The sequence below is a fragment of the Streptopelia decaocto genome, assembly GCF_964273445.1.
Source record: "Streptopelia decaocto genome assembly, chromosome: 12".
Classification (NCBI taxonomy): domain Eukaryota; kingdom Metazoa; phylum Chordata; class Aves; order Columbiformes; family Columbidae; genus Streptopelia; species Streptopelia decaocto.
In genome coordinates, this window is record NC_138667.1 from 1,196,074 (window position 1) to 1,222,563 (window position 26,490).

At 55.5% G+C, this 26,490-nt stretch overlaps 1 protein-coding gene across 2 annotated transcripts; it reads left to right on the forward strand.

The window, feature by feature from the left end:
* The first annotated feature begins 2,361 nt into the window (after positions 1 to 2,361).
* On the forward strand, positions 2,362 to 26,490 carry FGF1 (fibroblast growth factor 1). Of its 2 annotated transcripts, none has more exons than XM_082063688.1 (4): positions 2,362 to 2,530; positions 19,947 to 20,140; positions 24,793 to 24,896; positions 25,675 to 26,490. In XM_082063688.1, exons 2-4 carry the CDS (start codon positions 19,972 to 19,974, stop codon positions 25,867 to 25,869), a joined length of 468 nt encoding a protein of 155 aa, XP_081919814.1. In that variant the 5' UTR covers positions 2,362 to 2,530; positions 19,947 to 19,971; the 3' UTR covers positions 25,870 to 26,490. The 2 variants fall into 2 exon arrangements, with proteins under 2 accessions (XP_081919814.1, XP_081919815.1); XM_082063689.1 differs by having other exon boundaries at positions 25,678 to 26,490.

Below are 26,490 nucleotides of genomic sequence, written 5' to 3' on the forward strand. Positions count from 1 at the left end.
ATTACAGGAGAAGATTCCTCATTTTGTTAGCGTATCCAGGAGAGGCCTTTGGGAATCAGCTCTTGACTCTAAACTAGTGCTGAGCGCCAGTAAACAACATTCGTTTCAATATATAAGGTCACCCGTTAAGAAACAAAGGATGGGAGTCATTCTTCAGGAGGGAGCGCTCCCTCCTGGGAAACGCGGCTGGAAAAGACCAAAGGGATCCTGGTGAATGCGCCAGGGCTGAGAGCAACGCGCAAGACCGCAGGAAGGACAAACAGAATTACTCTGCTGCCTGTCTGGTGGGGACAGAAATCAGGGTGAATGAGATGATCTTAATGAGGAACAGTCTTCCTGCCTGTCTTCAGTTCCTTCCTGACCCCCCGGTCGCACGGCGGAGGAGCAGAGCGCTGACACCACCCGCGGGCACCCAGCAGGTGAACCCGAGCACGGAGCAGCTGCAGCCGCTTCAGGAGCCAGCGGAGGTGACCTGGGCCCCACAGCTGGCTGTGCTGCCAGATGTGCACAGTGCCAAACGGGCCACAGCTGCCAGCTCTGCGGCCACCCAGATGTGCTCCAGCCGAGGATGCTGCAGCCTTGAGCAGCATCACTCGTGTGGGCCTTAGACACCCCGCAGCTGCCAGCTGTGCCCCATCTGCACCAGATGTGCCCAGGCCCCAGCTGTGCCCTCCCCGGCAGTGCTCACTCCACTCTTCGGTGCCATACCCCCCTTGCCCGCTCCTGCTTGTGTCCCCGCCCCACGTGCGCTCCCCTTCTGCATCCAGCTGTGCCCATATGCATCAAAACCAGCTGTGCCCAGCTGCTCTCCCCATCCAGCTGTGCCCAGCTTCTCCCCGCATCCAGCTGTTCACAGCTGCTCCCCATCCAGCTGCGGACCCGCGGCGCCCCCTGGCGGCCGCAGGTAGTTCCTGCGCCGCCCTGTCCCGCACGAGTTTCTCTCAATCCCCTAATTCATCCCTCCCGTTACTAAACACACCGTCACGGCTGCAAAGTACCGGTTTTCCCTGTGAGCCCCAAACGTCACTTGGGCCGAAGGGGACAAGGAGCTTTCGGTTACACGTTGTTGTTGTTCATTTGCAGACAGCACAAAAGCTTTTACCCTGGGGTGTTCACACCGTGAGAGCTCCTATCCGCCCCCACGCAGCGAGAGTTCCTATCTGCCCCCTGGCAAAAGAGAACAGGACACTTGAGGAGTGTCAGAGAGCAATTATTTATTTCATATAAAACTGGTTAATGGGAAGCAGGAAAAAGAAAATCATTGTACATGTTATCTAAAGATTGTGAAACAGACACAAAAAGGGGGTGGTTTCTAATTCTCGGACCTGAATTTTTCACTTACCTAGCATGTATCTGGAATAACCCATTTCTCTGTAAATCAAATCATACCCACCTGTGATTAACCCCCACGCGGTGCGTCCGGCGCTCCAGCGGGCCTGTGCTCTGCGTGCCGCCTGCCCGCTCAGCGCCCGCTGCCCGCACCGGCTCCTTCCATCCCTGGAACGGGGAGAATTCCCCAGGAGAGGGAAATCCAGGTTTCTTGGAGCTCCCTGCAGAACCCACTGGCACCCTCAGCTTCCACCCAGAGGGATGAAAGACACAAACGGGATAGAAATAGTCAGCCCTGCCAATACTGAGCATGTGGGGATGGAGGCACCAGGATGTCCCCAAGGACTCGTCCCCAGAGGAGCCCCCATGGCAGGGACAGGCAGGACGTGTGTGGGCTGCAGCACGGGGTCTGGCCTCCCGCACTCCGTGGGGGGGCCCCAGCAGCCCCCACATCCATGCACACCCCTCTCCTCCCAGCACTCATGGGATGCTCACAACCGGTGCAAGGCGGACGATGAGCAGTTTGCAGGGTTGGGCCTTACACTGGTTTATGTCAAGGCTGCTGCAAGCCACGAGCATTTTTATTTTAATTTATTTATCTCCCGCCAGCTTCCTGACAGGTTGTTTCTGGGGGAGAAATGAGCAGAAAGAGGGTTAAGGGTGCTGGGGAGACTTTGACTCTGCAGCAATGCCAAGTCCCAGCAAGAGCCCCGTGTTCCCCGGGGCAGCGGGCACGGCGTGCACACCACAGCCCGTGTGCCATCGCTCCCGCTGCGGACGCGGCTGGGGACAAAAATGGCTCTGCAGGCAGAGGGGGAGAGGGCTGGGAGGCACACACAGAAACAGCCGGCAGAGGGTTCAACCCCGTCCTCCCAGCACGCAGAGGTCCTGGGAGGCCTCTGGGCAATGAGGGAGGTAGGCTGGATAAAATCCTTGTCTTTCACCTGGGCTGGAGTCCAGCCCCAAAATAGCAGTCCAAAAACAAGATCACATGAGAGGAAAAAAATAGCAAGGCGAAGGATTATCCATACTTCCTTGTCCCATGCGGGTGCAGAGCGCCGGGCCGCGCTGCCAGCCACGGGGCCGCTCGGGTGCCGGTGCACCGCGGTGCCCGCCGGCACATGCCAGCGCTTGCCTGGATCCGGCACAGCCCCGATGCCTGAGCCCGCCTGAGGGACGCTGCCCGGCTGCGGAGCTGCTCGTGAGTGCTGCGGGGGTGCGCGGGGCGGGCGTGCGGCGCTGCAGGCACTGCTGCCCAGAGAGGGGGCGAGGGGCCGGGTGACCACGGGCAGCTCACAGGGCGGCTCAGCAGCGCTGCCTCCCAGTTGCCCCCATGGTGCTGCTGCCATCACCACCCAGCCCTGCGCATCCCAGCCCCGCAGGCGACTTTCCCCTCCAGCATCCCCCGGTGCTCCCCCAGGCTTGGAATCCTGCGGAGCTGCAGCCTCACGGGGGGTTTGCAACCCCTTCCCAAACGGTCTGCAATGCGCGTTCCTCAGCTCCTGGCCAAGTTTGAGGCTCGGCTGGGTGTGTGTCGCTGGGGGAGCAGCCGGGGTTTCCTTTCCCTCTCCCTGGAGCTGGCAGCGGGGCAGGATGGGGGGACATTCCACTTCAGTGCTGTCCCCAGCCTGGACTGGCCTGAGTGGCACTTGCTGGGTGGTTTCAGCGGTACAGCCCCAAGGAGAGCGACAAAACCAAAGCCTGGGATCTGGGGGATCTCGTGGGTCTCATTTTAAACCAAACTTGCAGAAAATCTTGCGTAAACTGTCTCTGCTGTGTGATGATGGTTTGAGGGGGAAAGGAGCAGCTCTATGGTTAATTATTCACTGCACTTCCAAACAACCCAAGAAGCGTATATTAATTATGGGACTCATAGCCGAGGAGGCCCACGGATGTTCAAGGCTGCAAGGTTCCTCAGCGCAGGAAAGAGCAGGAGCCAGCCATTGAAAGCCACCCTGGGAGCCTGGGAGGTGACACAGGCACCTGCTGCAGCAGCGGTTTGCTGGGCAGGGAGCGCAGGAGGAGGCAGAGCTGGCTGTGGGGGCACTGACCCCCGTCCCCACCAGTGACCCCATCCCCACCAGTGACCCCATCCCCACCAGTGACTCATGTTCCCACCAGTGACCCCATCCCCACCAGTGACCCCCTTCCCCACCAGTGACCCCATCCCCACCAGTGACCCCCATCCCCACCAGTGACCCCCGTCCCCACCAGTGACCCCGTCCCCACTGGCTCCCGGTGCAGGGCAGCACGACACCACCTGTGCTGTGGGGTGCATTAGGAGCCATCCCCACTAGCTGCTAAACCGCAGTCAACTAGAATATGTTTTTGTCAAAACATCTGGGCTCGGTATACTTGCAGTCCAGACTGCCTGTCTAAATATACAGGCTCCATGTGAGCCAGGGCTAAAAGCTTATTTATTCTAAGCAAGCCTTAGATAACACAACTTAAATGCCACATCAAAGCGCTTGTGGAGGCAGGCCAAGCTATGAAGTCATCGCACTTGCTTCTTCGATGCTGCAGGCAGCTAACGTGCAACCCGCAGCCCCGCACACCGCGCAGCCCCCACACACCGCGCAGCCCCCGCACACCGCGCAGCCCCCACACACCGTGCAGCCCCCACACACCGTGCAGCCCCCGCACACCGCGCAGCCCCCGCACACCGTGCAGCCCCCACACACCACGCAGCCCCCGCACACCGCGCAGCCCCCGCACACCACGCAGCCCCCGCACACCGCGCAGCCCCCGCACACCGCGCAGCCCCCGCACACCGCGCAGCCTGCACCCTGAGCCCCCGGCGCAGAGCTGGCGCTCCGGGCACACATTGCAGCAAGGCAGCCCCATCCTCGGGGAGATGGAGCCGTATTTTGGCACACTGACAGCGACTCTTGAGAGTGCTTTGGCTTTTAAGGCCAAGCTCTTCCCAGCCTGAAGCGCGGTGCTGGGGTTGACACCGATGTGCTCGGCAAAGCCCAGTGACAGTGACAGTGACAGCCGCCTGCCCCAGCCCCTTCACCCCGGCTGCCCCAAGGGAAGGGCACAGACCCCCATCCCCGGGAACTGACAGGGACCGGGGGGGTTTATCACCTTCCCAGGAGAGCACAGAAATACCCGCGACTTGCACAAAACGAAGGAGCAGCGGCAGCAAGAGAAATCCCGCTGGCTGGGGGTGTTGTCCGCCCGGCTCCGCGGCGAGGGGAGGGGACGGTCCCGCCAGCCCCCGCCCCGGGGCTGAGCCGCCGGTGCCGCCCGGAGCAGCCGCTCCCGCCCGGCAGGTGCCCGGCCCCGCCGCCCCTGCCCCGCATCCGCCCGCCGCCGAGCGGCCGCTTCTCAGCAGCAGCTGCTCTTTGGTTTTTTCCCCGTTATCGTTATTCTGTTCCTGCTCTGCCCTCGCTCGACACGGCCGAGCCGCCGCCGGAGGACGCGCAGCCCGCGGTAGGTGCCGGGGCCGCCGCGGGCGGGGGGGACGCGCCCCGGGGCGATGGCGGCGGGAAGGGCTGAACCCCCGGTACCGCAGGATGCTCGGACCCCGCGGGGGCCACAGGGGGAGTGGTGGGGCGCAGAGCGGGGCTGGGGCGGGGAGAGGAGGCAGGATCCCCCTCCTGGGAACAGATGCAGGATTTTGGGGAGTGCTGCTCCCCACCCGACTTTGCCAAAAAAACCCAAACCCTGCAGGTGCCTGTGCTGCCTCGGGCAGAGAGGAAGGGTTCGGGAAACGGGGCTGTCATTTCAAATCGCGGTCTCAAAATTACTGCAAATTAACGTAAAGCTCTAGGTCAGAAGCCCAGCTCTGAATTTGAATTCAAGTAAGAAAAAACATTTAAATTGCAAACCACAATATTTGAACCATAAAAAAGGAAGCTTGTTGAAGTGACACAGCACTATAAAATGGTTCATTTTTAATGCAAAAAAAAAAAAAATCCCGGGGTCTGCGCGAGCCAAACGTGCAATTCCTGCTGAAAAATAATCTTTTACTTGCAATTTGCATAAGATTTTATAAATTCACAGCTTACTAGAAGTAACTGTACATACCCAGGCTCTGGTCCCTCTGACCGTCTCCTGCCCCAAGGGGTAAGCACTGAGCTTCACCTCCTCCTCGGGAGCTGCGGCTCCCTGGGCTGCTCTGGTGTCCCCAGGTCCCAGCAGCATTTGGGACAGGTGGTTTCAGTCAGCGCCACCCAAGCCAGCAGGGAAGGGTCAGGATCCACCCTGGGAAATGCTGATGGGGGAGGTAAAAAGAAAATGACTACGAGTGATGATAGAACGAGACAAGATGGAGGCAAGGTGGGACAAATCCCTTTTGTGCGGCTTGCCTGGTTTCCTGGCTGGACACCCGGTGACACCCGCGCCGTGCCTGTGCCGGTTGCACAAACGCACCCCGAGCTGCTCAGCACCCCGTCTCCAGCATGGACCTCTTGCATTTCTGGAGCCAAGCACTGGGTGCGACCCACACCCCCAGGGTGCTGCTACCGTGTGGGTGGCATGTCTAAGGTGCCTCAAGGTCACACTCAGGAGCCGCCACCCCCAGCGGTACCAGTACCCCCCAGTGCACCCCACCAGCAGCCCTCAGGGTGGCTGCCATGGTGGGAGCATCCCCTCGCCACCCCCTGCTCCTGGGTTCACCCCCAGCTCCAGCCCAAGCGGGGTGCGAGCACCCCAGCACCCCAGTGGCTCCTGGACCTGACGCACGGGCCAGGAGATGGGCTGTGAACGGTGGTGACGGGGAGCCCAGGCGCCGCTCAACCCCTGCGGCAATTGCCTTGGAGAGTGCGTGAGACGTACGGGAAGATCTGCACAAACAGGGGTGTAAAGTTTAATTGGTTCTCAGGGCAGGCCTGGGCTCGGTGGCGATAAGGCAGTACAATGTCCAATTGTTCTCCGTGCAGCACCGGGTCAGCCCCGCTTCCTCCGCGACGCTCAGAACACGCACTTCGGGTTAGGGCTGGAGAGTTCGGGTCCACTGAGGTCTCCAGGCAGACCCAGAGCTTTGCAAGCCCTTTGGATAAACTTTCCTTCCCAGCTCCACCCCAGCCCAGGGGATAAGACTTTCCCTCTCAAGCTCCCCAAATGACTTTGGCCTTCCTCCCACTCCTGAGACCTTGATCTTCCTCCCAACCCAGGCAGCTCATCATGCAGCTGGCTGCAGCTCCTTCCCCTTTATTCCCCATCAGCTGTGTGGCTCAGCTCCTGTCTGCTGCTCCTCCAGCCCCACGGTGCCCAGGGCCCCTGTCCCCAGGCACAGCTGTTCCCTCTGTGTCCCCCTGTGTCCGCTTGCTCAGAGCTTTCCCCTTTGCTAAATGGCACGACCAAGCAGAGACGCTGAGGGGGCGGACGGGGAGCGGTGGGGCCGCGCGGGGGCTCGGCGCGCACAGCACCTGCACCCGCCCAGCGCGGCAATTAGAGCTCGCAGCAATTTGGCTTTATATTTGGCATCTTTGGTTTGGCTCAGATAGCAGTTAGCAGCTCAGAGCGTAGTAGTAATGAGGAGTTAGGGCTAAGTCACAAGGCCCATAAAGATAATAGACGCAGCGGTTTTATTCCAGTCTCTTTCCTCTTATTTCAATGTGCTTCCAATGATGCACTCATGGACGAGACCAAAACCAGAATTTCCAGCACCTTCTTAAATTTGTTTTCTCTGAGATCAAGTCAGAAATTTAAAAACTATCAGAACTCAGCAGTTAGGAAGGACCTTTCCCAGCCCCCCGCGCCCGCGGTTCTCCTGCCGCTGGGGCCGTGTCTGCCTGTCGCAGGGAAAGCTCCCGGGGTCATTTCGGAAGCACCGCTGCCCCTTCCCTGCAGAAATCAGCCTCCAACAGGAGCCGGCTGCAGTTTTCACCAGCTCCCAGGTGCTGGATGTGGCCCTTAATTGGCGCAGGAACCCAACCAAACCACAAATGCTTCCATCCATCTCTCAGCCAGCCCATATTTCTGCGAGCCGCAGTCGGGAGGAGGAGGCATGCAGGAGGATTGTAAGAGACATTGCAGTCCCGAACCGCAAGCACACACATTTCAGCAGGAAGCAAGCCTAGCTTTAGGGTACTAATTAGAGAAAGAAAGTCGTAACTTTTCAATGAGGAAGCAATCACTGATTTTTCTTTTAAGGGTATAGTGATTGCTAGCTGGTGATTGAGTCGGTCCGGATCTGGTGCAGCCTTTGCAGGGCTGCGTCCCCTCTCAGGGCACCCACAACCACCCTCAGGAGGAGCTTTGCTGTGGGTGCTGCTTGCGAGGGTGCCGGGTCAGCCCTCAGCACCCCTGCAGCAAACCCATCACTGGTGCTCCACTGCCCTCCCCTCAGCCCTGCGCGACCGCGGGGATGGGGATGGTTATTTCTTACTCACTCTGCCTGGCACTGGTCAGTCCTGGCTCTTCCTCTTGAGTCTTTTTTTGTCTGTAAATATTTGCCTCAATTTGCCAAACTCGCAGGGTTGGCAGGTGCTGGGTGATTTTCCTCCATACAGGACAGATACAATTTTCTGGTGTTTGCCATGGGAAGCGGATGCAGAGTTTTGTGGGGCCAGGAGTGGCGCCCGCTGCCCGTGTGGCCGGCGCTGCGGGGGCGCCCGCCCGGCCGCCAGCCCTGCTGTCCGCAGGCAGCTCGCACCACGCTGGGCTGCAGCCCGGCCGCTCTCAGGCACTCGGCACAGGCTTTGAGGAGCAGTGTGTCCCTGAGGAGGGCAATCGGTGCTCTGTGCATCCTGGGGAGCTGCTGTAATGTTCCGTGTCTCGTGTCCCATGTCCTGCAGGCTCCAGCTGAGATCGTTGCCAGGCTCTGGTTACAATGGTTGCATGCTTGGGTACATACAAGATCTCCTCCTGTGGCCAGCAGACCCGCTCTGTGTCCTGCCCCTGCCCATGGACCCCAGCTCTCCCAGCAAACATCTCATGATGATTTAGGTGGAGGAGAGGTGAAGAAGCACCTTCTCCACATCCACAGCTACAAAGTCAACTGCAAGCAGCCCTTCAAGAGCCCGATATACCAAGCTTGGGGTTGTTTTGCCCTTAGCAGAACAGTGGACTTGCACACACCGGTACAATTCAGACAGACTTTTCTAAGCCACATCCATGCACGCTGCTGGGAGCTGAGGGGGCTGGGGAAACAAATGCATGGGAGCATATGCGTATTACCGAAACTCCTATTAGCTTTTGACTGCGGCTTAGCAGGAAATAAGATTATCAAACAAGAGCTGCTGCCTCCCGGAGCCTGGCACTGTTTCAGTGTGCAATCCATCATGAGAGGCCGTGGGAGCGGGACGAGCCACGGGCAGGCGGCTGCGGTGCCCTGAGCCCTGGAGATCCCCATCGGCGTGGGGGTGTCAGCCTCGTCCTGTGGTGTTTAAACTGCTGGGGATATTCAGTACCACAGAAACATCTTGGTGGGAAAATATCCTCAAGATCACCAAGTCCAACCATTAACTCACCCCTGTCCCTGCCCCATATCCTGAGAACCTCCTCTCCGTCTGTCCAACCCTCCAGGGATGGTGACTCCAGCACTGCCCTGGGCAGCCTGTTCCAATGACTGACAGCCCTTTCTAGGAAGAAATTGTTCCTCATACCCAATCTATTTATCTATGAGATTGCAAGAGAGAGACCACAGCCCGGGCCCTGGGACACGTAGTATGCTAGCACTTGCATCTCACAAAACCCTTTGAGCAAATATTCCCTAAATGAGAACATCTACCCCAGGGAGGTGTCCGGCGAAGCTGCTCTGCGCGGCTGACCCCGGGTGCCGACGCATCCCCCTCCTGACCACGGTGGGCAATGGCCATGCTTTGGGGGCATTTTCAGATATCCTGTATACATTGTCTGCCACTGCAGAACTGTAAGTGATGAGCTGTTTGGGCTGAAGGCCTGGCTTTGCCTTTCAAACCGCTCACAATAGAAATGCCTTTGCAGAAGAATTTGTTGAAAACCATTTCAGCAGGAGAGAGGGCCTATTGCTTTGTCATGGTGTGGCCCTGGTGAATGCAGTAATCCTCCCTCTCGCTCCCCGTTTGTTAAGGATGCCTGACTCAGTATTTCTCAGTAATGGCAGTTACTATTTTTTGCCTTGTTTTCAACACCAGTGTCTGTTGCTTTAGTGCTGGTGGAGAACAAAAGCAGACGCCGGGACCTTGCAGAGTGGTTGCAGAAGCCATCAGTGACTTGCAGATTTTATGTGCTCTAAGGGCTGCAAGCGTGCAGTGTTTCACACGGCGGGTGGCACGGGGTGGCACGGGGTGGTGCGGGGTGACATGGGGTGGCACGGGGTGGCACGGGGACGGGGTCTCGGGGTGGGAGGCAGTGATGGGCTTCGGCCAGGAGAGCAGGTGGGCCCGCTGTGGGGTACCTGGCATCTGATGGTAACAAAACTCTGCCCGCCACCAGCCCTTCTTTTCTTTCTAAAAGCCTGCTCGCACACTAAGGGAAAGAGCGTGACAAAACCGCTTCATTTCCCCAGCTGCTCAGTGAGGCAGATAAAGGCTGACACAGGCCCCCAAAGAGCGCTAGGGTTAATATTTATGAATTCCTTTGAAGAATAGCTAATACACAGCCAGGGGTAAATATTATTCTATTAACCCCAGCACAGCATCCTAACACGCCTCCATGATCCAGCTTGAAGTCTAAACTTTGTTTTAATAAGGTAATGAACCCCACTCTTCTGGGTCTGAACTAACTCAAAAGTGAATTTCACGAAGCCCCCTTTCCCCTTCTGTTTGTGCGTTCCCCCACCGGGGTGCCTGCCGTCTGGGCATTTTCCAACCCCGAGGCATCCAAACCTGAGCGCTGACCCTCGGGACAAGGACAGAGGCAGAAACGGGCTTTGTGCGTGCCCCGCTGTGCAGGGCGCAGGAGCCGGGCTGGGTGCTGTGCCCGGGTGCCAGCCCAGCCCTGCTCCCACACCGCTGACTCACAGGGTGACGTCCAAAACCCTTTCGTCCCCTTCAGACTCAGAGCGCTGTTGCCCTCTCCGAGTCGTCCTCCCAAAGATTTGCACTTTGCCCACAACAGTCTAGACACACAGTTCATAAATGACTCATTACTTTGTGTGCTCACAAAGTCTGTCCTTGCTTCTGGCTCTTAATTTAGATCTGTGCTTCAAAAGTCAAAATCTGGCCGTCAGCCTTGACCTCAGGTCTTTTCTTCCCACGTCTCTGGATTGGTAAATCCGCCTGTCCCACCTCCAGACGAGCCCTGCCAGCCCTTGCCCGTGCAGGGACCTTATTTCTGCTGCAAGCCCGTGCTCGCCAGCAGCACCTCCCCGAGCAGCTCCCACCGCTGCCCTTCCCAAGGCGCCACCACAGCCCATGGCTGGACAGCTTCTCCTCCAGAGGTGTCCTCGGGCACCCCCTGCGCTGCTGGTGCCCAGCGTTGCCTGTGCCCTTCCTCGCCAAGCTCACATCTCCTGCTCCTCCACCCGTCCGCACGGACAATCTCCCCTGGCACTGCAAGCCAGTGCTCTGTGCCCCCTCGGGACCTGCCAGAGGCACCGACCCCCCCGAGGTGGAGCCCAGCCCCGTGGTGGCCCAGGCCACGTGCACGGTGGCCCTTACGGGTTCCTGCCCGGCACCCCCAGGCCAGGGCTCGCAGCCGGGCAGGCAGCTTGCCCAGCCCACATCCCAGTGTCCAGGTCACCCTCCCTTGCTTGGGGTGGCTCCCGAAGTGCACACCGAGCCTGTCTGATCTGCACGGGGTCACAGAACAGGAGCAGGAGCTCTGAGTGAGCGATTTCAGTGTTTTCTCCATCCTGCGCTGCCCGGGCAGACAGGAGGGGGAGATCTTTACCGCGACAAATCCCAGTCTGTGCAGCAGAGGATGAACTCCAGATCCAGGCTGCTCCCTTATACCAGAGACACTCTGCATGCCATAAAGCCCCCTGAAAATTATGCCGATTGCTGGAGCTCAGTGCCGGACAACCTGGCCACTTTCTGCCCATCTCCCCGGCCACACGCTGCCCGGGACAGTCACACACACGCGGCCATGGGCACAGGTGACGTTCTGCATCCCTGCACCGCCCGAGCAGAGATGGGCCACCCTGTCCCCCCCGCACATTTCCAACCCCCCAGCCCGCGCTGCCCTGCCCTGCACCCCCTCTGGGGAGTCTTTTCCCGGAGAGGTCACTCATTAATTCTCTAACAGCTGCACATCCATACAGGGCATGCTCATGTTACACAGCAGAATAGTAATCAGTTGGGTACATTTTCCACTGGAATTTCCACCTCCCTTCATATTTGAGTTTCAACTGCAGGTCAAAGCTTGCACATAAAATACAAGTATTTAACAGCGAGTAAGACACCCTCCCTTCCCCTTCCTTAATATTCCCTTTGCTGCGTGGTGTTCTAAACAGCTTCCGACTGATGGGAAGAGTTTACTGACTCCTAAACTACCAGTGTGGGTTTTGTAGCTCCCACCGAACCCGGCGCAGATGCCATTGCCACGGGTGCCACAGGAACCGCAGCGGCGCTGCCAGCTGGCAGCAGCGCGTGTTTGGGGGGATGTGATTGTGCGAGCGCAGTTTGGATCAGCCCTTTCCTACGCTGCAAATAGGGGATGTTTGTGCCCTAGGACCAGCCAGTCTCAAAGGGGAAAGCTGCATATGCCAGCATGCCTTTATGTAATTTTAAAAAAATTTGGCCAAGCTAGGACAAGCATCTTATATATTGCACGGGGACAGAGACGCTCCGTAACATGTGAAACATTAACATTGGCATTCAAAGTCCCTGAGGAGCCCCAGCACTGCAGCCTGCTCCTGGCGCTGGGACAGCAATGCTCGCATCCTGCGGGAGCTGCGGGGCTGCCTTGGTTGTCCCAAAGTTTTTCAGTTCAGTTTGGGCATCTTTCTGCCTCCTATCACTGCTGCATCCTGGGCTGCAGCCTGTGGGCCAGCCTGACCCGCGGCTTTCCCCTAAACCGGCTGCGGAAACACCGGGCACGACAAACATCGCTGTCTCCAGCCTGCCCACTCGGGAGCTGGAAATAAAACGGCGTGGGTGTCACCTTTGCGGACGGGGCTCTGCCAAGCGCGCTGGTACAGCAGCCGAGTTCCATCAGGTAGTTAAAATTGCAGCCTTCTCTCCTGCAATGTGCTTTTTATGGTGGTTTGTTGTTTACAGGGATGAGAAAGGGTAGAAGAGCCTTACAAAACAAACCTCTCCTGGCCTCCGTGGGTGCTGTTATGGAAACTGGCGGCAGCAGCCGAGGCCGGCGCTGTTTTCCTTGGACGGCGCAGAGCGGCCACCTGCCCGCTGACCCCAGCCTGCGGTCACGCCGCCTGCGGCACTGATGTCACGGCAAGGACCAAACTGGTGCCCACGTCTTTATGGGCACAGGTGCCTCGGTACATCCCTGTCTGGGACATGGGGACCAGAATTAGGGCTGTATCTTCTACCAAAGTCTGACACATCCCAGTGCATGATTCAAGCTCCTTTCTAGGCTGGAAGTGAGGATGACAAACGGACAGTCCAGTGTCCCTGGGCCTCCCGAACCACCCACTGCCTTCGACTGGGAACCCCCTAATTTTTGTCTAGAGCCCGTGGGTCAAAGCAGGAGCTCTACACGCAGCAAGAGGTGGAGATGCTCGGCCGCTCTCACTCGTTACCCCAGTGGATAGTTATCCATGGCTACTGATTCTGGGTTTTTTTGCTGACCCTCTAATCTGCACTTAACCAGATTCAGCCTTGAGCTTGCCTTGCTCTGATCTTCCGATGGAAACTCTTGTGCGCTCTCATGCACTGCGGTTTCGCACTGTAAGGCGTTTTCTCCAGCCATAAAGTCATGCAGATAAGAAAATTATTATTTATTGGAGGATTTTCCTGGTAATAGCAGTTATTATCTCAAGCTTTTGTCACATTTTTAAGTTATTGAGCAAGAGTGTGCACAGGAAAACACAACCCAAGCTGTTTACTTAGGCAACTCAAAGCAAAAAAACACAGGCATTAGCATCTGTAGCTACTAGTCACTAGATTTAAAATAAGATACCAAACAGCAGAATTAAGCACAGAATTCTTCCAGCCAGTTTTTCTTAGAATTTAACAAGACAAGCTACATAGTCCTTATACAAATATTTCATAATGAACAGAATTAACTCCCTGCACACTTTCAACATAGTGAATCACTGCTGAGCTTATGGTGAACCTAAGTGATTTTCCTTGGAATGACCGAGACCGAAACTATGCTGGAGGAAGCTTGATTTCTGAGGGGTGGTGTGTCTACTGATGGTTAACCGCGAGGATGGATGTGGGGTTTCACTTGGCCTGGAGATAAAACCCTCAATTCCAGCATCCTCTGCTTCTTTGGGGAAGGACATGGTATAAAGCCTGAACCCAACCTAAATCCCAGTTTTGAAGCCTGAGCCAGGCCTTGATTGGAGCTTGGCCACCCTTCAGAGGGCACAGCTGCAGGAAGCATTGCATCTGACACCACATGAAAATCCCTGCTTTTCACTCCTAATTCAAGCCTCATGCCTTATTAGCAACAGCACCCGGAGATTTCAGACCTGTCTGAGTGCTGGGGCACTGGGGAGAGCTCGAGGGTGAGGAAGAGGAGCAGGGACCTGAGCAGGGGCCACCAGCACGGGGGTTGTGCTTGGGTGGGACCAGCAGGCTCAGACGGGATGTGGTACAACAGGAGAACCAGCCCAGCCCCTTGGCATAAAAGCATTGCATAGGGTGAAATTCTGGGGCTAGAGTCTGTCATTTGGGGTCAGCCGCGCGTTTGACGGGGCAGGGCTGGCCTGAGACGGAGCAGCTCCCCAGCACAACCAGCCATGCGCTTGCATCTCCCGTAGTGAAACGCTCCAAGTGGGAAGGGAGGAGAGCTGGACAGGAGCACCCACAACAGAGCAGAAACACAAGCCATGAGAACCCTGCCCGCGGCCAGGAGTGGTGGCAGCTGGCACTGCTGTCTGTCCATCTGTCTGTCCGTCTGTGGGCACACGGGGCAGGAGCTCAGACAGCCCAGGCGCTCCAGCTCTGTGGTCTGATGTCCTGCGGCAACACCGGGGGTGGGTGGCAGGGCAGACAGTGACATTTGCAAGCCAGGTGAAGTGTCCCCTGCCCCGAGGGTTTCCTGTGTTACCACAAAACATTTCCACCTGCCTCAAGCAATCAGTTTTTACAGCATCCCTTGTGGTTTCCACTCCCTCCAGATGCTTTTCCCCTGGGAAGCAAATCACGCACAGACCCACGGAGGAGGGAGGCACAGAGCCCTGCACTGAACCACCCGCTGCCCCACCGCAAACACCCAAAACAAGGTACCTGCACCTGGCGCATCCTCCCTGGGTCCTCAGCAGCCTCAGCAGCCCAGAGCCATCCTCCTGGGGCACCAGAGATGAGACCATGAGGACTGAGTAACTCGTGTCTTGTGTTAGTGGCTGCTCCCAGCTGGTCCTGTGTGCCGACACATCTCTGTCTGCATGAGTGAGGTGCCAGGGAGCAGTGCAGCAGCAAAGCATGGAAGGGACAATGCTTTATGGAGCACAGGAGAAGGGACAATGCTTCACAAAGTGCAGGAGAAGGGACGACGCTTTATAGAGCACAGGAGAAGGGCTAATGCTTTATGGAGCACAGGAGAAGGGACAATGCTTTACATTGGTCTCAGTGTGAGCCTGCAAGGGTAAAGGCACTCGTGAGAGCCCAGCAGGGCGGGCTGTCTCAGAAGGGAAGGTGTTACTCCACTAATTGCCTTTTGTAACCAGGGTGCCTGTGACAGTGCTACTGGGGCAGGAGAGCTAGAGGTGCCCACAGCGAATGCCCTGGGGTGCAGCTGGGCCCCCGGCTGCTCCCGCTGTCACCCCTGGCCAGCACCAGCACAGCGGTGACAGGGCGGCCCTGGCCCCATGGTCCTCACTCAGACCTGGTCCCCAGGGTGGAGCCGCTGCTCCAGCGCTGAGCGCGCTGCAATGACAGCATCCGCCTGCGCCGGACAGACCAGTCACACTGTCAACGGTGCCTTAAAGTAAAGGCCAGGAGGAAGGGAGACAGGGAGCAGGCAGGGCAGCAGCAGCCACCCCGGCCTCCCCCCAATAATCAGGCAATTGCATTACCTCTCACTGCAAAGCCCAAAGGACGCTCTGGGTGCAACACGTCAGCCACCCCATCCTTCGCTGGAAAGACTGAGCTTTGTGCTTCTCCATCCAGGGTTTTCTTTCCATGCAGCGGGTCCCACGCATCTGGCTTGCACTGGCAGTTAGCGCTTCAATCCCCCACATGAGGCAATGGGATTTGCTCCTGCAGCCAGCGTTGCTCGTGGACGTCTCTGTGGTCTTGGTCTGAACCCAGACAGGACACATGGAGCAAGACCCTCCTGGCAAAGCTCCTGCTCTTGGGCTGGATCAGCTCCTGGAGCTGGAACTGTAATTAAGTTAATCACCAGATTGCAAAAGGCTGTGGGTGGGGAGGTGGGAGAGGCTGGAAGATAATTAGAAAGCAGATCATCACCTTGTATTCCTGTCTCCCCACGGATGCCACCAGTTTGCTGAGATGTTGCACTGGATGTCCCAGCTGAAAGACGCAGCTGGGATGTCCCAGCGTCAAAGCCACACAGAAGGCACACGCGGCTTTGGAGCAAAACGTGCAGCTGCTGGCAGGTTCAGCTGGGCCCTGCACAGCGGGTCCTCACCTGCACGGTTCTATCCCGAGACACACACGCATCCCCACAGCCCCTCTGCTCTGCAGAGACAGGAGCTAAACCAGAAAATGGCCAAAGCCAGGATGCAACCTGCTCTCATTCTGTGTTTTCCACGATGCTCCTGGTGTTTGTCATCAGCCTCCTTTCAGCAAAGAACTCACTCACTTGCCATTCATGAAACTCCGTCAATTGCTAAAGGTTTCACACTTGCCCTCCTGCCTGTGTTACCCAGCGCAGGTCCCGTGTGACACAACCCCAGCGACCGCCTCCAGGTCCGGGGAGAGCAGGAGATGATGACAGCAGGATTAGTTAAATGAATTTCTGCTGGTTTGGTTACACTTTATACCACATATTCCACTCACAAAGGGTAAAACCTGACTGATAAATATTCCACTAAGCAGTTAATCATATTGCTAGAGATAAAATCATCTTGGCATAAACACCAACTAGAAACAAGCCAACGCTTTCTGCTGACATGCACAAAATGATCTATTACATATTTATCATAGGCTTTGCCTAATGATTTATTGAGTCCTCCTAAGAGGATGCCTAGTCCAAGGAATGTGAGCCGTGCCTTGCACCGCCAGCCCTCGAAGGGAAGGCAGCGCGGGCAGGCTGACCGGTGGATGGAGCTTTGTGGATGGTAGCGGAAGATGCTCGTCTCCCAGCTCACAAGCAGCAAGTTTCCATCCTTGTGGTCTCCAGCTACCGTGTGTGTCCGGAGGGGCGGCCAGAAACGGTGTGGGGAGCGAGTTGCCAAACTCAGCAACACCGCCTTTGTAAGGCAAGCAAAGGGGAGACCTGTCCTAGCTGGTGAAGTCTGCACTGATTTTAAAGGAGGGCAGGAAAAGGATCTCACTCCTTTTGCACAGCCCCGAGCACACCCTGTGCTTCTGGAGCTCACACAGAGTTCGCCTGTTACTGCCAAAATAACCGGCCCAAGATGCTCAGGCTCAGGAGCTCGCAGAGTTTGGGATTTGACATCAAAGCCACTGGTCTGGCTGCAGCAACAGTGGTCGGTGATAAAGTTTGGAAGCAAACCCAAACTTCTCAGAATTTCACATCTCTCCTCGCTCCGCGAGCAGCATGCACGCTGCAGTGCTCCGGCCACCAAAGTTCAGCAGGACTTGGTTAAAAAGAGCATTCAGGCTTTAACTCTCTTTTTAAGTCATTTTTCTTCTTTAGAAAGCTATTTCTGACCCTTTGGGGCTCTGACATCTCCTTCCAGAGCCTGGGAGGTGTCTGTCAGCTCGGAGAGAGTTTGCTGTTCTGCTTTGAGCTATTTGATCATTTTGTTGGGCTTCTACCCAAAAAATAAGGCCCTGTATGTTGTCTTTGGTTCAGGTTCTCTCTCTCACTCTTGCTTTTTAATTCCCATAAAAACCTAACATGTTCCTGCCAAACGGATAATAGTAGGGCCGTGAGCGCTGCTGTGTGTAGAGTACCAACGCCACGGTCATAAAAGTATGAGAACAGCAATAGTATTTAGTAGGGAGAGACAATGGGAGTGGAAAATCGTGTTCATTCAGCTTGTCTTGTGGAGTCAAAGGCAGCTGGCGAGCGCTGAATTCATTCTAAAAATAGCAAAAAACCCTGAAGGGAAATATGTGAAAATAGAGAAGCCATTTCCAGTCGAGCTGCTCTGCTCAGGTCGCCCATAGATGCCCTGGAACGCGCAGACCTTGCGGTGACACGGGGAGCGTCCTGGGATCCCCACTGAGCTCTGGCCTTTCGGATGTTTTTTCCTCCCTTCTACCTGTCGTCAACCCAGCAGACTTCCCAGTGCCCTTTACCCTCAGATAAAGGCTCAAGAAAAGCTTTAGTTCCAGTAAATTACACAAGACCACTGATCTTGATTCAGACTCGGTAAAGCACTAACGCCTCATATACCATGTTCAATTACCTGAAGGCTTTCGCTCAGAGAAAGCTTGGCTGCCAGTGGGCATGAGAAACTGAACTGCGACAAGAAAAGTACCATCTGTTGACTGAAAAACAAATTTTGGGAGGAGACTGTACCCAGAGAAGAACCCAAGCAGGTTCCAGCACAGAACAGCACAGAGCTGGGGGCTGACCAAGGAGCGCTCCAGGTACCGCAAACGGGACTCACCCAACAGCATCAAAACAGTTCTGGAGAAAGGGCAGAGCTTAACATAGAATGTCCCAGCATTTTGACTCCATGTTGTGCTGTTGTATTTGTGATTTAACACCATCAGCAGCAAAACATGGGCTGGTAGTTGGGAGGAAAGAGAAGCTGTCATGAATCAACAGCTGGCAGAGAAACCGTGGCCTGGGAGGGTGGGGAATATTAATACGTTTTCCTTTATGGTTGTGTTTCCCTCTCCTAAGGAATCTCCCTGTTCTGCTAGAGGCCCCCGGGGTACCCGTCTGAGAGTCAGGGATGAAGTCTATGTATGAACCAAAGCTGCTTGGAATGGCCAGATGCATTTTCAGCAGTAGCAATGGAGTCTTAATTTCCATGGTTTTGGCTTTTGCAGTCCAACTTTCATACATTTTTATCTTCCGCCGGCTTTTGGGATCCACTCGAAGTACTAGCTGCCCCTCCTTGCAGCTGCATTTGCAAATTTACATACTTAAGAGTTTACAGCCCATTATTTAGAGATTATATCTACATATCCACACGTGTGTTTGTAAGCAAAGAGCTGCAGTCCTTCATGTTTCCTGGGTCACTCTTTAAGTACCACGGCAAACCCACCATATGACACTGGCTCCGTCCTAATGCACCAGTAGCACAGCTCAGGACTAAACAGACATTTTTACAACCTATAAATATGTATAAACAGTGACTAAATGATACTTCCCATAATATAGCTACATTTAAAGCTGTTTCCTGTTTCTAGATTTATACGGTGGCCTTTTTCTGTGCATAAATCCACTCCTCTATAAGCATTACAGAACTTGATATATGAAAGACAGCATGTTCATATGGGAGGTTTTAAATACAGTTTCTAGGCCAGAAACACTCAGATAAATTGGACCATACCTGGGTTATGTGTGGGACCCTGGTCCCCACCCATGACACCTCCTGGTCCCACGGCTGCAGTGTCAGTTCTCGCCTTGTGACAGTCACAGCGTCTTTCTCTTACGGGTCTGATGATGCCTTCAGGTTTTGGGACAGCATCTGCTTGAACACGGGTCATGGTGCATTTAGCAATGAGGTTTGCATACAATCCCTGTGCGTTTCCCAGCCCCAGGCGCCCCATGGGGGGAGCACGCTCACGGGATGGTGCCCCATGTCCAGCTGCACCCTCTGCCTCAGCCAGAGCTTTGCCTTTCCCTTTTAAACACTTTCCCTGAGACGCAAGGGTGCACAAACATGGTACAATCTAGACTCACATTGATTTTTTTCCATATGCTATTGACCAGTGCACAGGTAAATGTCCTGCTCCCTGCCCAGGTGGTGATGGGCTCCTGTCCTGCTCATCTCCCACAATATCCAGCCTTTGCTCTGATCTTTAGCATGTGTGTCCCTTGGCCAGGTGAGATGCAGCGTGCCAGGGTGTGATGTAATATTTGCTATCTGGCATGCCGTACGTGTCGCAATACCCAGCCATAATCATGTTTGGAAGTTATAATAGTGGAGAGAGTTATTAACCTGGGCTCCCTTCCTGCCTCCTGTGGGTTCCAATCAGACACTGGGTGTTTTTCAAGCTTTTTTTTGAGCATATAATTTTAGTACGTACGTCAATTGAGAGCAGAAAGAAAACAGAATTTACTATGATAAAATTAAAAGGAAGGAGTCCCTACCAGCCGGCTACAGCCAGTGAGGAGACGGTCCCCCCGCCACCTCCCACGCTACGGAGCATCACCGTAGGGCTGTGGCACTGTGTCACCATCATGCTGAATCACCTGCCCCGCAGCCAGCCCGGGCACCGGGACCACCGGGCTCCCTCCCGCCCTTTAAAAGGCCGGCGGCAGCAGCGTGTGCCACGCACCCTGTGCCACGCAGCCCGTGCCACCGCTCCTGCCACCCGCTGCCGCGTGTCTTGCAGCCCGGGCGCCGGGAGAGGCCGAGCCATGGCCGAGGGGGAGATCAGCACCTTCACCGCCCTGACCGAGAGGTTCAACCTGCCCCCCGGGAACTACAAGAAGCCCAAACTCCTGTACTGCAGCAACGGCGGCCACTTCCTACGCATCCTCCCGGACGGGAAAGTGGACGGGACCAGGGACCGAAGCGACCAGCACAGTAAGCAAACCCAACGGGATTTTTGGCACTCCAATGGTTTTATCAGCCAGGAAAGGGGCAGCTGGAGAAGACGGGCTCTATAGCAGGCTCTTTTCCTCCTGGGGTCAGCACACACAAACACACCTGTAGCCTATACGCAGAGCCTGGGGAGGCACGGGACATACACAATTTACATCTGCAGAGCATTAAATATGAAACTGGTCATCAACATAATTGCAGGCAGGCAGACCATACAGGACCCAAGTGCTAACTGCGGCACAGCTGGCTTACACAGCAAGCTGGCAGCTGGAAAAAGAGCTTGGAGCAGCCTCACATCCTACACACAGGCAGTCAGCACACATAATTCTATGGTATCTTTGCATTTGCTCTGGATTAGGAGATTCAGCACACCAGTGGACTGTGCAAATACAACACTGCAGCCGGGCATCCTCGCAGGTGAAGCTGCCAGCGGGTTTTAGCTGTGTGTTCTGCACACAGTCCTTCGGGGAACTTCCCTCTCAGCAGCACATTAAATGCCTGCAGGATGCAAAAGCCCAACAGAGGCAACAATCAGCTGAAAGAGAGTTATTTTGTGACTTAGAGCTTTAGAAATGCACTTGCGTTACCATTCCGTCAGCGATGCCAGCAGCTCCAGCCCATGGGACGCTGGGGACCTGCTGCCTGGATGAACAGCAGATACCAGCACTTGTCCTACCATTTGCACATCCCGCTGCCTTTCTAGGAGCGTGTTCGTTCTCCAGAATTGGCATCAAAGTTTACCCCAGGAAACTGGCAGGACTCACGCACTAAAAAGTGCTGTTTTTGTAAATGCTCCTATAAGGTACTGCAGACTACCTGATGCAGGGCAAGCCTTAATGTCAAAAATTCATAATATTATCCTGTAGAGCAAGGAAAGGTGCGTGTTTGTCCTATTCAGTAGCTGACCATGTCACTAAAGGCATGAAGAACTCTTTCCCTGCCAGCCGCTCACAGGACCAGTGCCAAGCTGTGGTGCTGAGGCTCTTCTTGCTTTGACCAAGCTGCGCAAAGGCATCAGATGGAGCTGAGCACCTGGCCCTGGCACCACAAAGCCCACAGCAGCTGTCCGGGTGGCAGAGCACCCCCGGGCAAACGGCTCAGACAAAGGAGAGAACGGCCGTGTGAGGAGACACATAAAATCCGAGGAATTGGCTGGGCAGTTTAAAACTTTTAGGGCTCTTGCACTTCCAAAATGCTCGAGAGGAGTTTGAACAGCTCCCAGGGAGAGCTGGACCAGCAGCGCAGCAAAGCGCCCTGCGGGGCCGCGCTCTGCCCCACCGCCACGTGCGGAGCTCTCGGCTCCCAGCAGGAACCTCTGGGCACATCATATCCTGAACATTCACTGGAATGTCACTGGGACCTGCCCGGCTCCTATCTGCTTAGCAAGAAGTACTGGGAGGAGCCAAGTCCGCCTTACAAATTCGAAGAAAAGCACTTTTATTTTCTTTAAACCACGAGCATACATGTGGCTTTCTCCCCCAGATTAACCTTTCTCCTTGTTATTGTTTTAATGAAATGCAGTTTATAGCAAAGTTTGAATTATAAACGCCACTTCCCCAGCACTCAGGCAGAAGGCGGCAGTGCTGGAGGATGGCTGAGCTCACCAAGGCTGGACAAACACAGCGCGGGGCAGGCAGCCTGGAACAAACCCGGCGCTAACCCTTCTCAACCCCCTGCGAGAGGTGGACGAGGCCCCTGACCCAAAGGATCTGGGAGACAGGACGGGGCTCACCGGACCCACAAGCCGGCAGCTGCAGAGGTTGCACCAGCTCAACAGGCAGCTCTGCCACCTTTTGCCAGAGCCGAGATTTTGCTGGAGTCAGAAGGACACAGAGACACCCGTGTGTCCTGGGGAGCTCAGCATGGGTTTGCAGAGCCAGCGGCACGGTGACATCCCCAGGGACACAGGGTGCTAATCCAGCCCCAGCCTCAAGCCCTCCATGTCACAGCACAGCTTTTTACCCCTGGCAAAGCGAGCTCGACACCTTGGAGTGAGCGTTTCCAGCCCAGCCGCTGGTCCCCACAGCCACACCATGCGCGCGGGCAGGGGGCAGGCAGGGGTGCGGGCAGCACTCCTGGGCAGGGCACCCGCTGTGCCCCAACACCTGCATCTCCCCAGCTGCTGGCCTGGCGCCACGTGTTTGGAAACCTCCGCCAGAAAGGAACCTCCTGTAAATGATCTTGTAAACTCGGATACCTGAACGGACAAATATTTACAGAGGAAACCCCCAGCAGGGCTGCGTGCCAGCGGAGCTGCCCCACGGGGCCGTGCCCGGCCTCCCAGCACCGACAGCTGCTGCAGAGCTGCTCCGCACCACGTGCACAAGGGCAGCAGCCCGGACCGTGACCTTGGCCGTGGGATGCACCTTACACAGCGGGGACAAGCACTGGCCAGCGTGGAGCGAGCCAGAAACCTGGGGAAACCTGGGGTGACAGCAGGGAGAGAGGTCCCAGGCAGGGACGAGGCGCAGGGATGCTCACGGCTCAGCCGGGGTCCCGCATGCACAGCTGCGTTAGAACTGCTTTGGTGCTTTGCAAACTGCCCGTGGCCATGAGCATTTTGTCCCAGATAAATACCAAGAATTCCTATTTTTATCTTACGTCGCCTTGCCAGGTGCCAGGCCCCGATTCAGGGAGGATCTCTAAGGAGAAGTCACTCACTCCAAGCCCTCCCCGTCCAGCCCTACGTAAGGATTCCCTCGCCGTGTCCTTTGCTGCTGTGTGTGGACACCGAGTTTGCACCATGAAATGAAAAGAAAGCTTACCAGGGTATCGTAGACCCTTGAGGATGAAGCCCATGTCCGTTTCCACAAACAGCCTTATTTTCTCTCTTTCATCCCACTACTTCATGGAAGGAAATATCTGTACAGACCTGTAAAAAACACAATAATTTGTATGTGAGGTTCTTCCTCCAGACCCACCGTTCTCCCTCCCCCTGCGGCTGGACACCTTAATGTCCCCATCAGCAGCTGGTGGGTCCCTCACTCCCCTCTCTCCGAGGCAGTTTTGGGGACAGTATCATCATTTTTATCTCATTTCCCTCCTCCCCCTGTCTGGGCTTCTCCTGGGCCGTGTCCCGGGGACACGGGGAACGGGAGGCGGGCCGGGCTCTGCTGCTGCCGGCTCCCAGCGCCGCGACTGCGCGTTATCGCACATCTGCACCCACGCCATTTAATAACCAACCACCATTTACGGAGCAGGAAATGGCAAAAATGAATGCGAACAACCACAACAAAGATCTCACTGGGACAGGGGCTTCTGCCACACCAAAAGGTAACATTACCTTTCGCCTCATCAAAAAAAAAAAAGGATAAAATAAATTAAAAAGAGAAGGAAGAAGCTGGAGCTAAGGCAGCTGTTCATACTTGGTTCAAACCAACCTAACTATTTCTGTTACAAATCTCTACTGTACAAGCTCAAGAGAAAAAGCTGCATAAGGGATGGGAATCGTCATTCGGAAGAGCTGGCTGTCGCGGGTCACGCTGGCCGTGGCCGCTGCCCCTGTGCATGTCGGCGGGGCCACCGATTGCTCAGCACCCAGCTTTCCTGCCAACCCACGGGCACAGCGCCGGGTCCTGTCCGAGCACACAGCGCTGGAGAGCGGCTCCCCAGGCTCCTCTGCAGCCAAGTGGCCTCTTCCCTTGCCTCTTCCTGATACACACATTCAGCAAGAACCTCAGCCAAGTTTTAATCATTTTCCAAGACTCCTGTAATTAGCAAAGAAATTTAAAAAAGGAACCCACAGGGCAAAAAAAGAAACCAGACAAACAGCAAGGTTAAATCTGCCGTGTTGGGTGCAGGACGCTGAGCAGAGGAGGGAGGTGGCGCAGACACCCCGACCGGCCGCTGACCCGCTCTCCTCCCACGGTGCAAGAGCAAGAAGGAGCTTTTTTTGCCCCAGAGTCCCCAGCTGAGGTCCAGCGTCAGTGACGGGGACGGAAAGCCCGTGCCCAGCGGTCTGCATGAGGCGATGCAGCACCACCACAAACCCACCGCTCCTGCCCAGCCCGCAGGCTCACAGCTGGCGTTAGTGCCAAATTCACATCAGCACCACAAACTAGGACAATCTAATATGTGCCTCATGGCTACCTATGGGAGGTATTAATATCTTTAGGATGAAGATCAGCCCTTTCTATTTCTCCACGACCCATCTACGAGACGCCAGATAACGCGCGCTGCTGGATGGGACGCTTCGGAACAGGGCTCTGCAGCGCAGGCATCGGAAGTCTGCCCGGTTTAGCTCTTTAAATATTTCTTCATATGTCACTCCTTAAGTGTCTTGTCAAAACCACATGAGAAATTTGTAAATTAGAGCCAGAATTAAAACCCCAATCTCCTGTGTCCCGTTCCAGCGCCTTAACCAAGAGGCTGCCCTTCCTTTGATGTAAAAGAAGGAAAGAATTGGTCTTTGGTTCCTAGAACATGGCTATGGGGTTTCTTTGAAGGAGAGGGTGCAAGGAGACACTTTTATTACACACTGTACTGCTTCTTACAAACTCTTTATAAGCCAGGCTTCAGAACAAAAATACCCTGCAAACTTTCCCAGCAGCTCGGACATTATCTCTGACAACCATTGTTTTTTTCCTTTTCCTATTTTCCTTTCACTTTTGTTGTTGTTTTGCTTTTCCTTGCAGTTCAGCTGCAGCTCAGCGCGGAAAGCGTGGGGGAGGTGTACATACGGAGCACCCAGTCCGGGCAGTACCTGGCCATGGACCCCACCGGGCTGCTCTACGGCTCGGTAAGTGGAGCTCGGAGGGACCGGACACCAGAGGCTTTGAGGTTCGCGGAAATCTCGTAGCGCTGAGTAATGCAAACCGCAAGCAACAATTAGCCTCTGTTTGTTATTTTGGTAGCTGGATGGCCACTCTCTATCCGGATTTATTTTGGGGGGGGGGAAATAAATAAATAATCAAATGACGCCATTTACCACCCTGCCTCAAACATTTGACAAATATTATATTTCATATCTGGAGCGGCAGCTGCTTCACATCCCCTCGGCAGCAGCACCCGCAGCACCGCGCTGCCAGCAGGACCGTGCAAGGTAGGAGCTCTGCCCCTGTGCCCAGGAGCTGTAGGGCACAAAGCCACCAAAAATAATCTGGGTCTTTGAGAACAGTCCCATTTATAGCAAAGTGTGTGACACATAATCCTGGTCACGGGCTGCTTAGCGCCACCAAAGAGCTGGTTTGTTCCCATGCTCATGCTCTGAACCCACAGCTCCCACCGCACAGGTTAGTGCCAGAGCAGGAGCCAGTGCCAGCACCAGCTTAACAGAGCGCAAGCCAGGCTCAGTTACTGCTGAATAAAACGCTCAGATCATGGACAAGTTACTGCAGAGTAGCCCAGGGGACTAAATCAAGGCTACTTACCTCCACGCTTTTAACATGAACTGTCCTAGGGCACAAAGCTCTGCGAGGTGGGTCTGGAGAGCGCCCTGGCCAGGGAGCGCCCGAGCGGGGTCACTGGGTCAGGAACGCGCATCCGTCTCACTGCCGGTACCCCGGGCTCTCTTTCAGCAGCTGCTGGGCGAGGAGTGCCTGTTCCTTGAGAGGATCGAGGAGAACCATTACAACACGTACGTCTCCAAAAAGCACGCGGATAAGAACTGGTTTGTGGGTCTGAAGAAGAACGGGAACAGCAAGCTGGGGCCGCGGACACACTACGGCCAGAAGGCCATCCTCTTCCTCCCGCTGCCCGTCTCGGCCGACTGAGCCGGCCCAGGAGCGCAGAGACAACCCGAACCCCAAAACCCAACTGCTGCCTCCTCCTCTTCCCTCACTCTCTCTTTTTGGCTAGTATGACAGAGCCAAACGTTAAAGCTCTGAACTGTAAGGAAAGGCTTTACCAACATTAGACAAGGCAGAGCTCTTCTGCCCTGCACGAAGCTTTGCAGAGCTGAGGGGAAAAGCCCCAACACCCCCAAGGTCCCTGGCACCCCCACAGACCTGTCCTGGGCAGGCACCCAGAACGGGGCCAAGGGGGCTCCCCAGGGACACCCCGGTGAGCAGGGAAACACACACTTCTGCTGTCCCTGGCCATCCTAAGGCAAAACCTCTCTGGATACTCTGTGTTAACATATTTATCCATCTAAGTACGCAGCTTCTAATATGCCCTTCAAGCTATTTCAGACTGCGCTAGTCACGTTACCGAGTGCCGGTCTGGTTAAACACTTGCCGACACCCTCGGCGTATTAAGCTAAACTAGCACCAGCCAAAAGCTCCAAGCCCTTGACATTTAGCCTCCCTTACAACGCCAGTATTGCTGTGTTACATGCTAGTACCTGCCATATGTTATTTGTATTTATTTATTAAGTAAATATGTCTCTTCTACAA

Coding starts and splice junctions, on each gene's coding strand:
- FGF1 (XM_082063688.1), top strand. CDS start 19,972: ATGGCCGAGGGGGAGATCAGCACCTTCACCGCCCTGACCGAGAGGTTC. Junction 20,141..24,792: donor GGACCGAAGCGACCAGCACA/GTAAGCAAACCC, acceptor TTTTCCTTGCAG/TTCAGCTGCAGCTCAGCGCG. Junction 24,897..25,674: donor CCGGGCTGCTCTACGGCTCG/GTAAGTGGAGCT, acceptor GCTCTCTTTCAG/CAGCTGCTGGGCGAGGAGTG.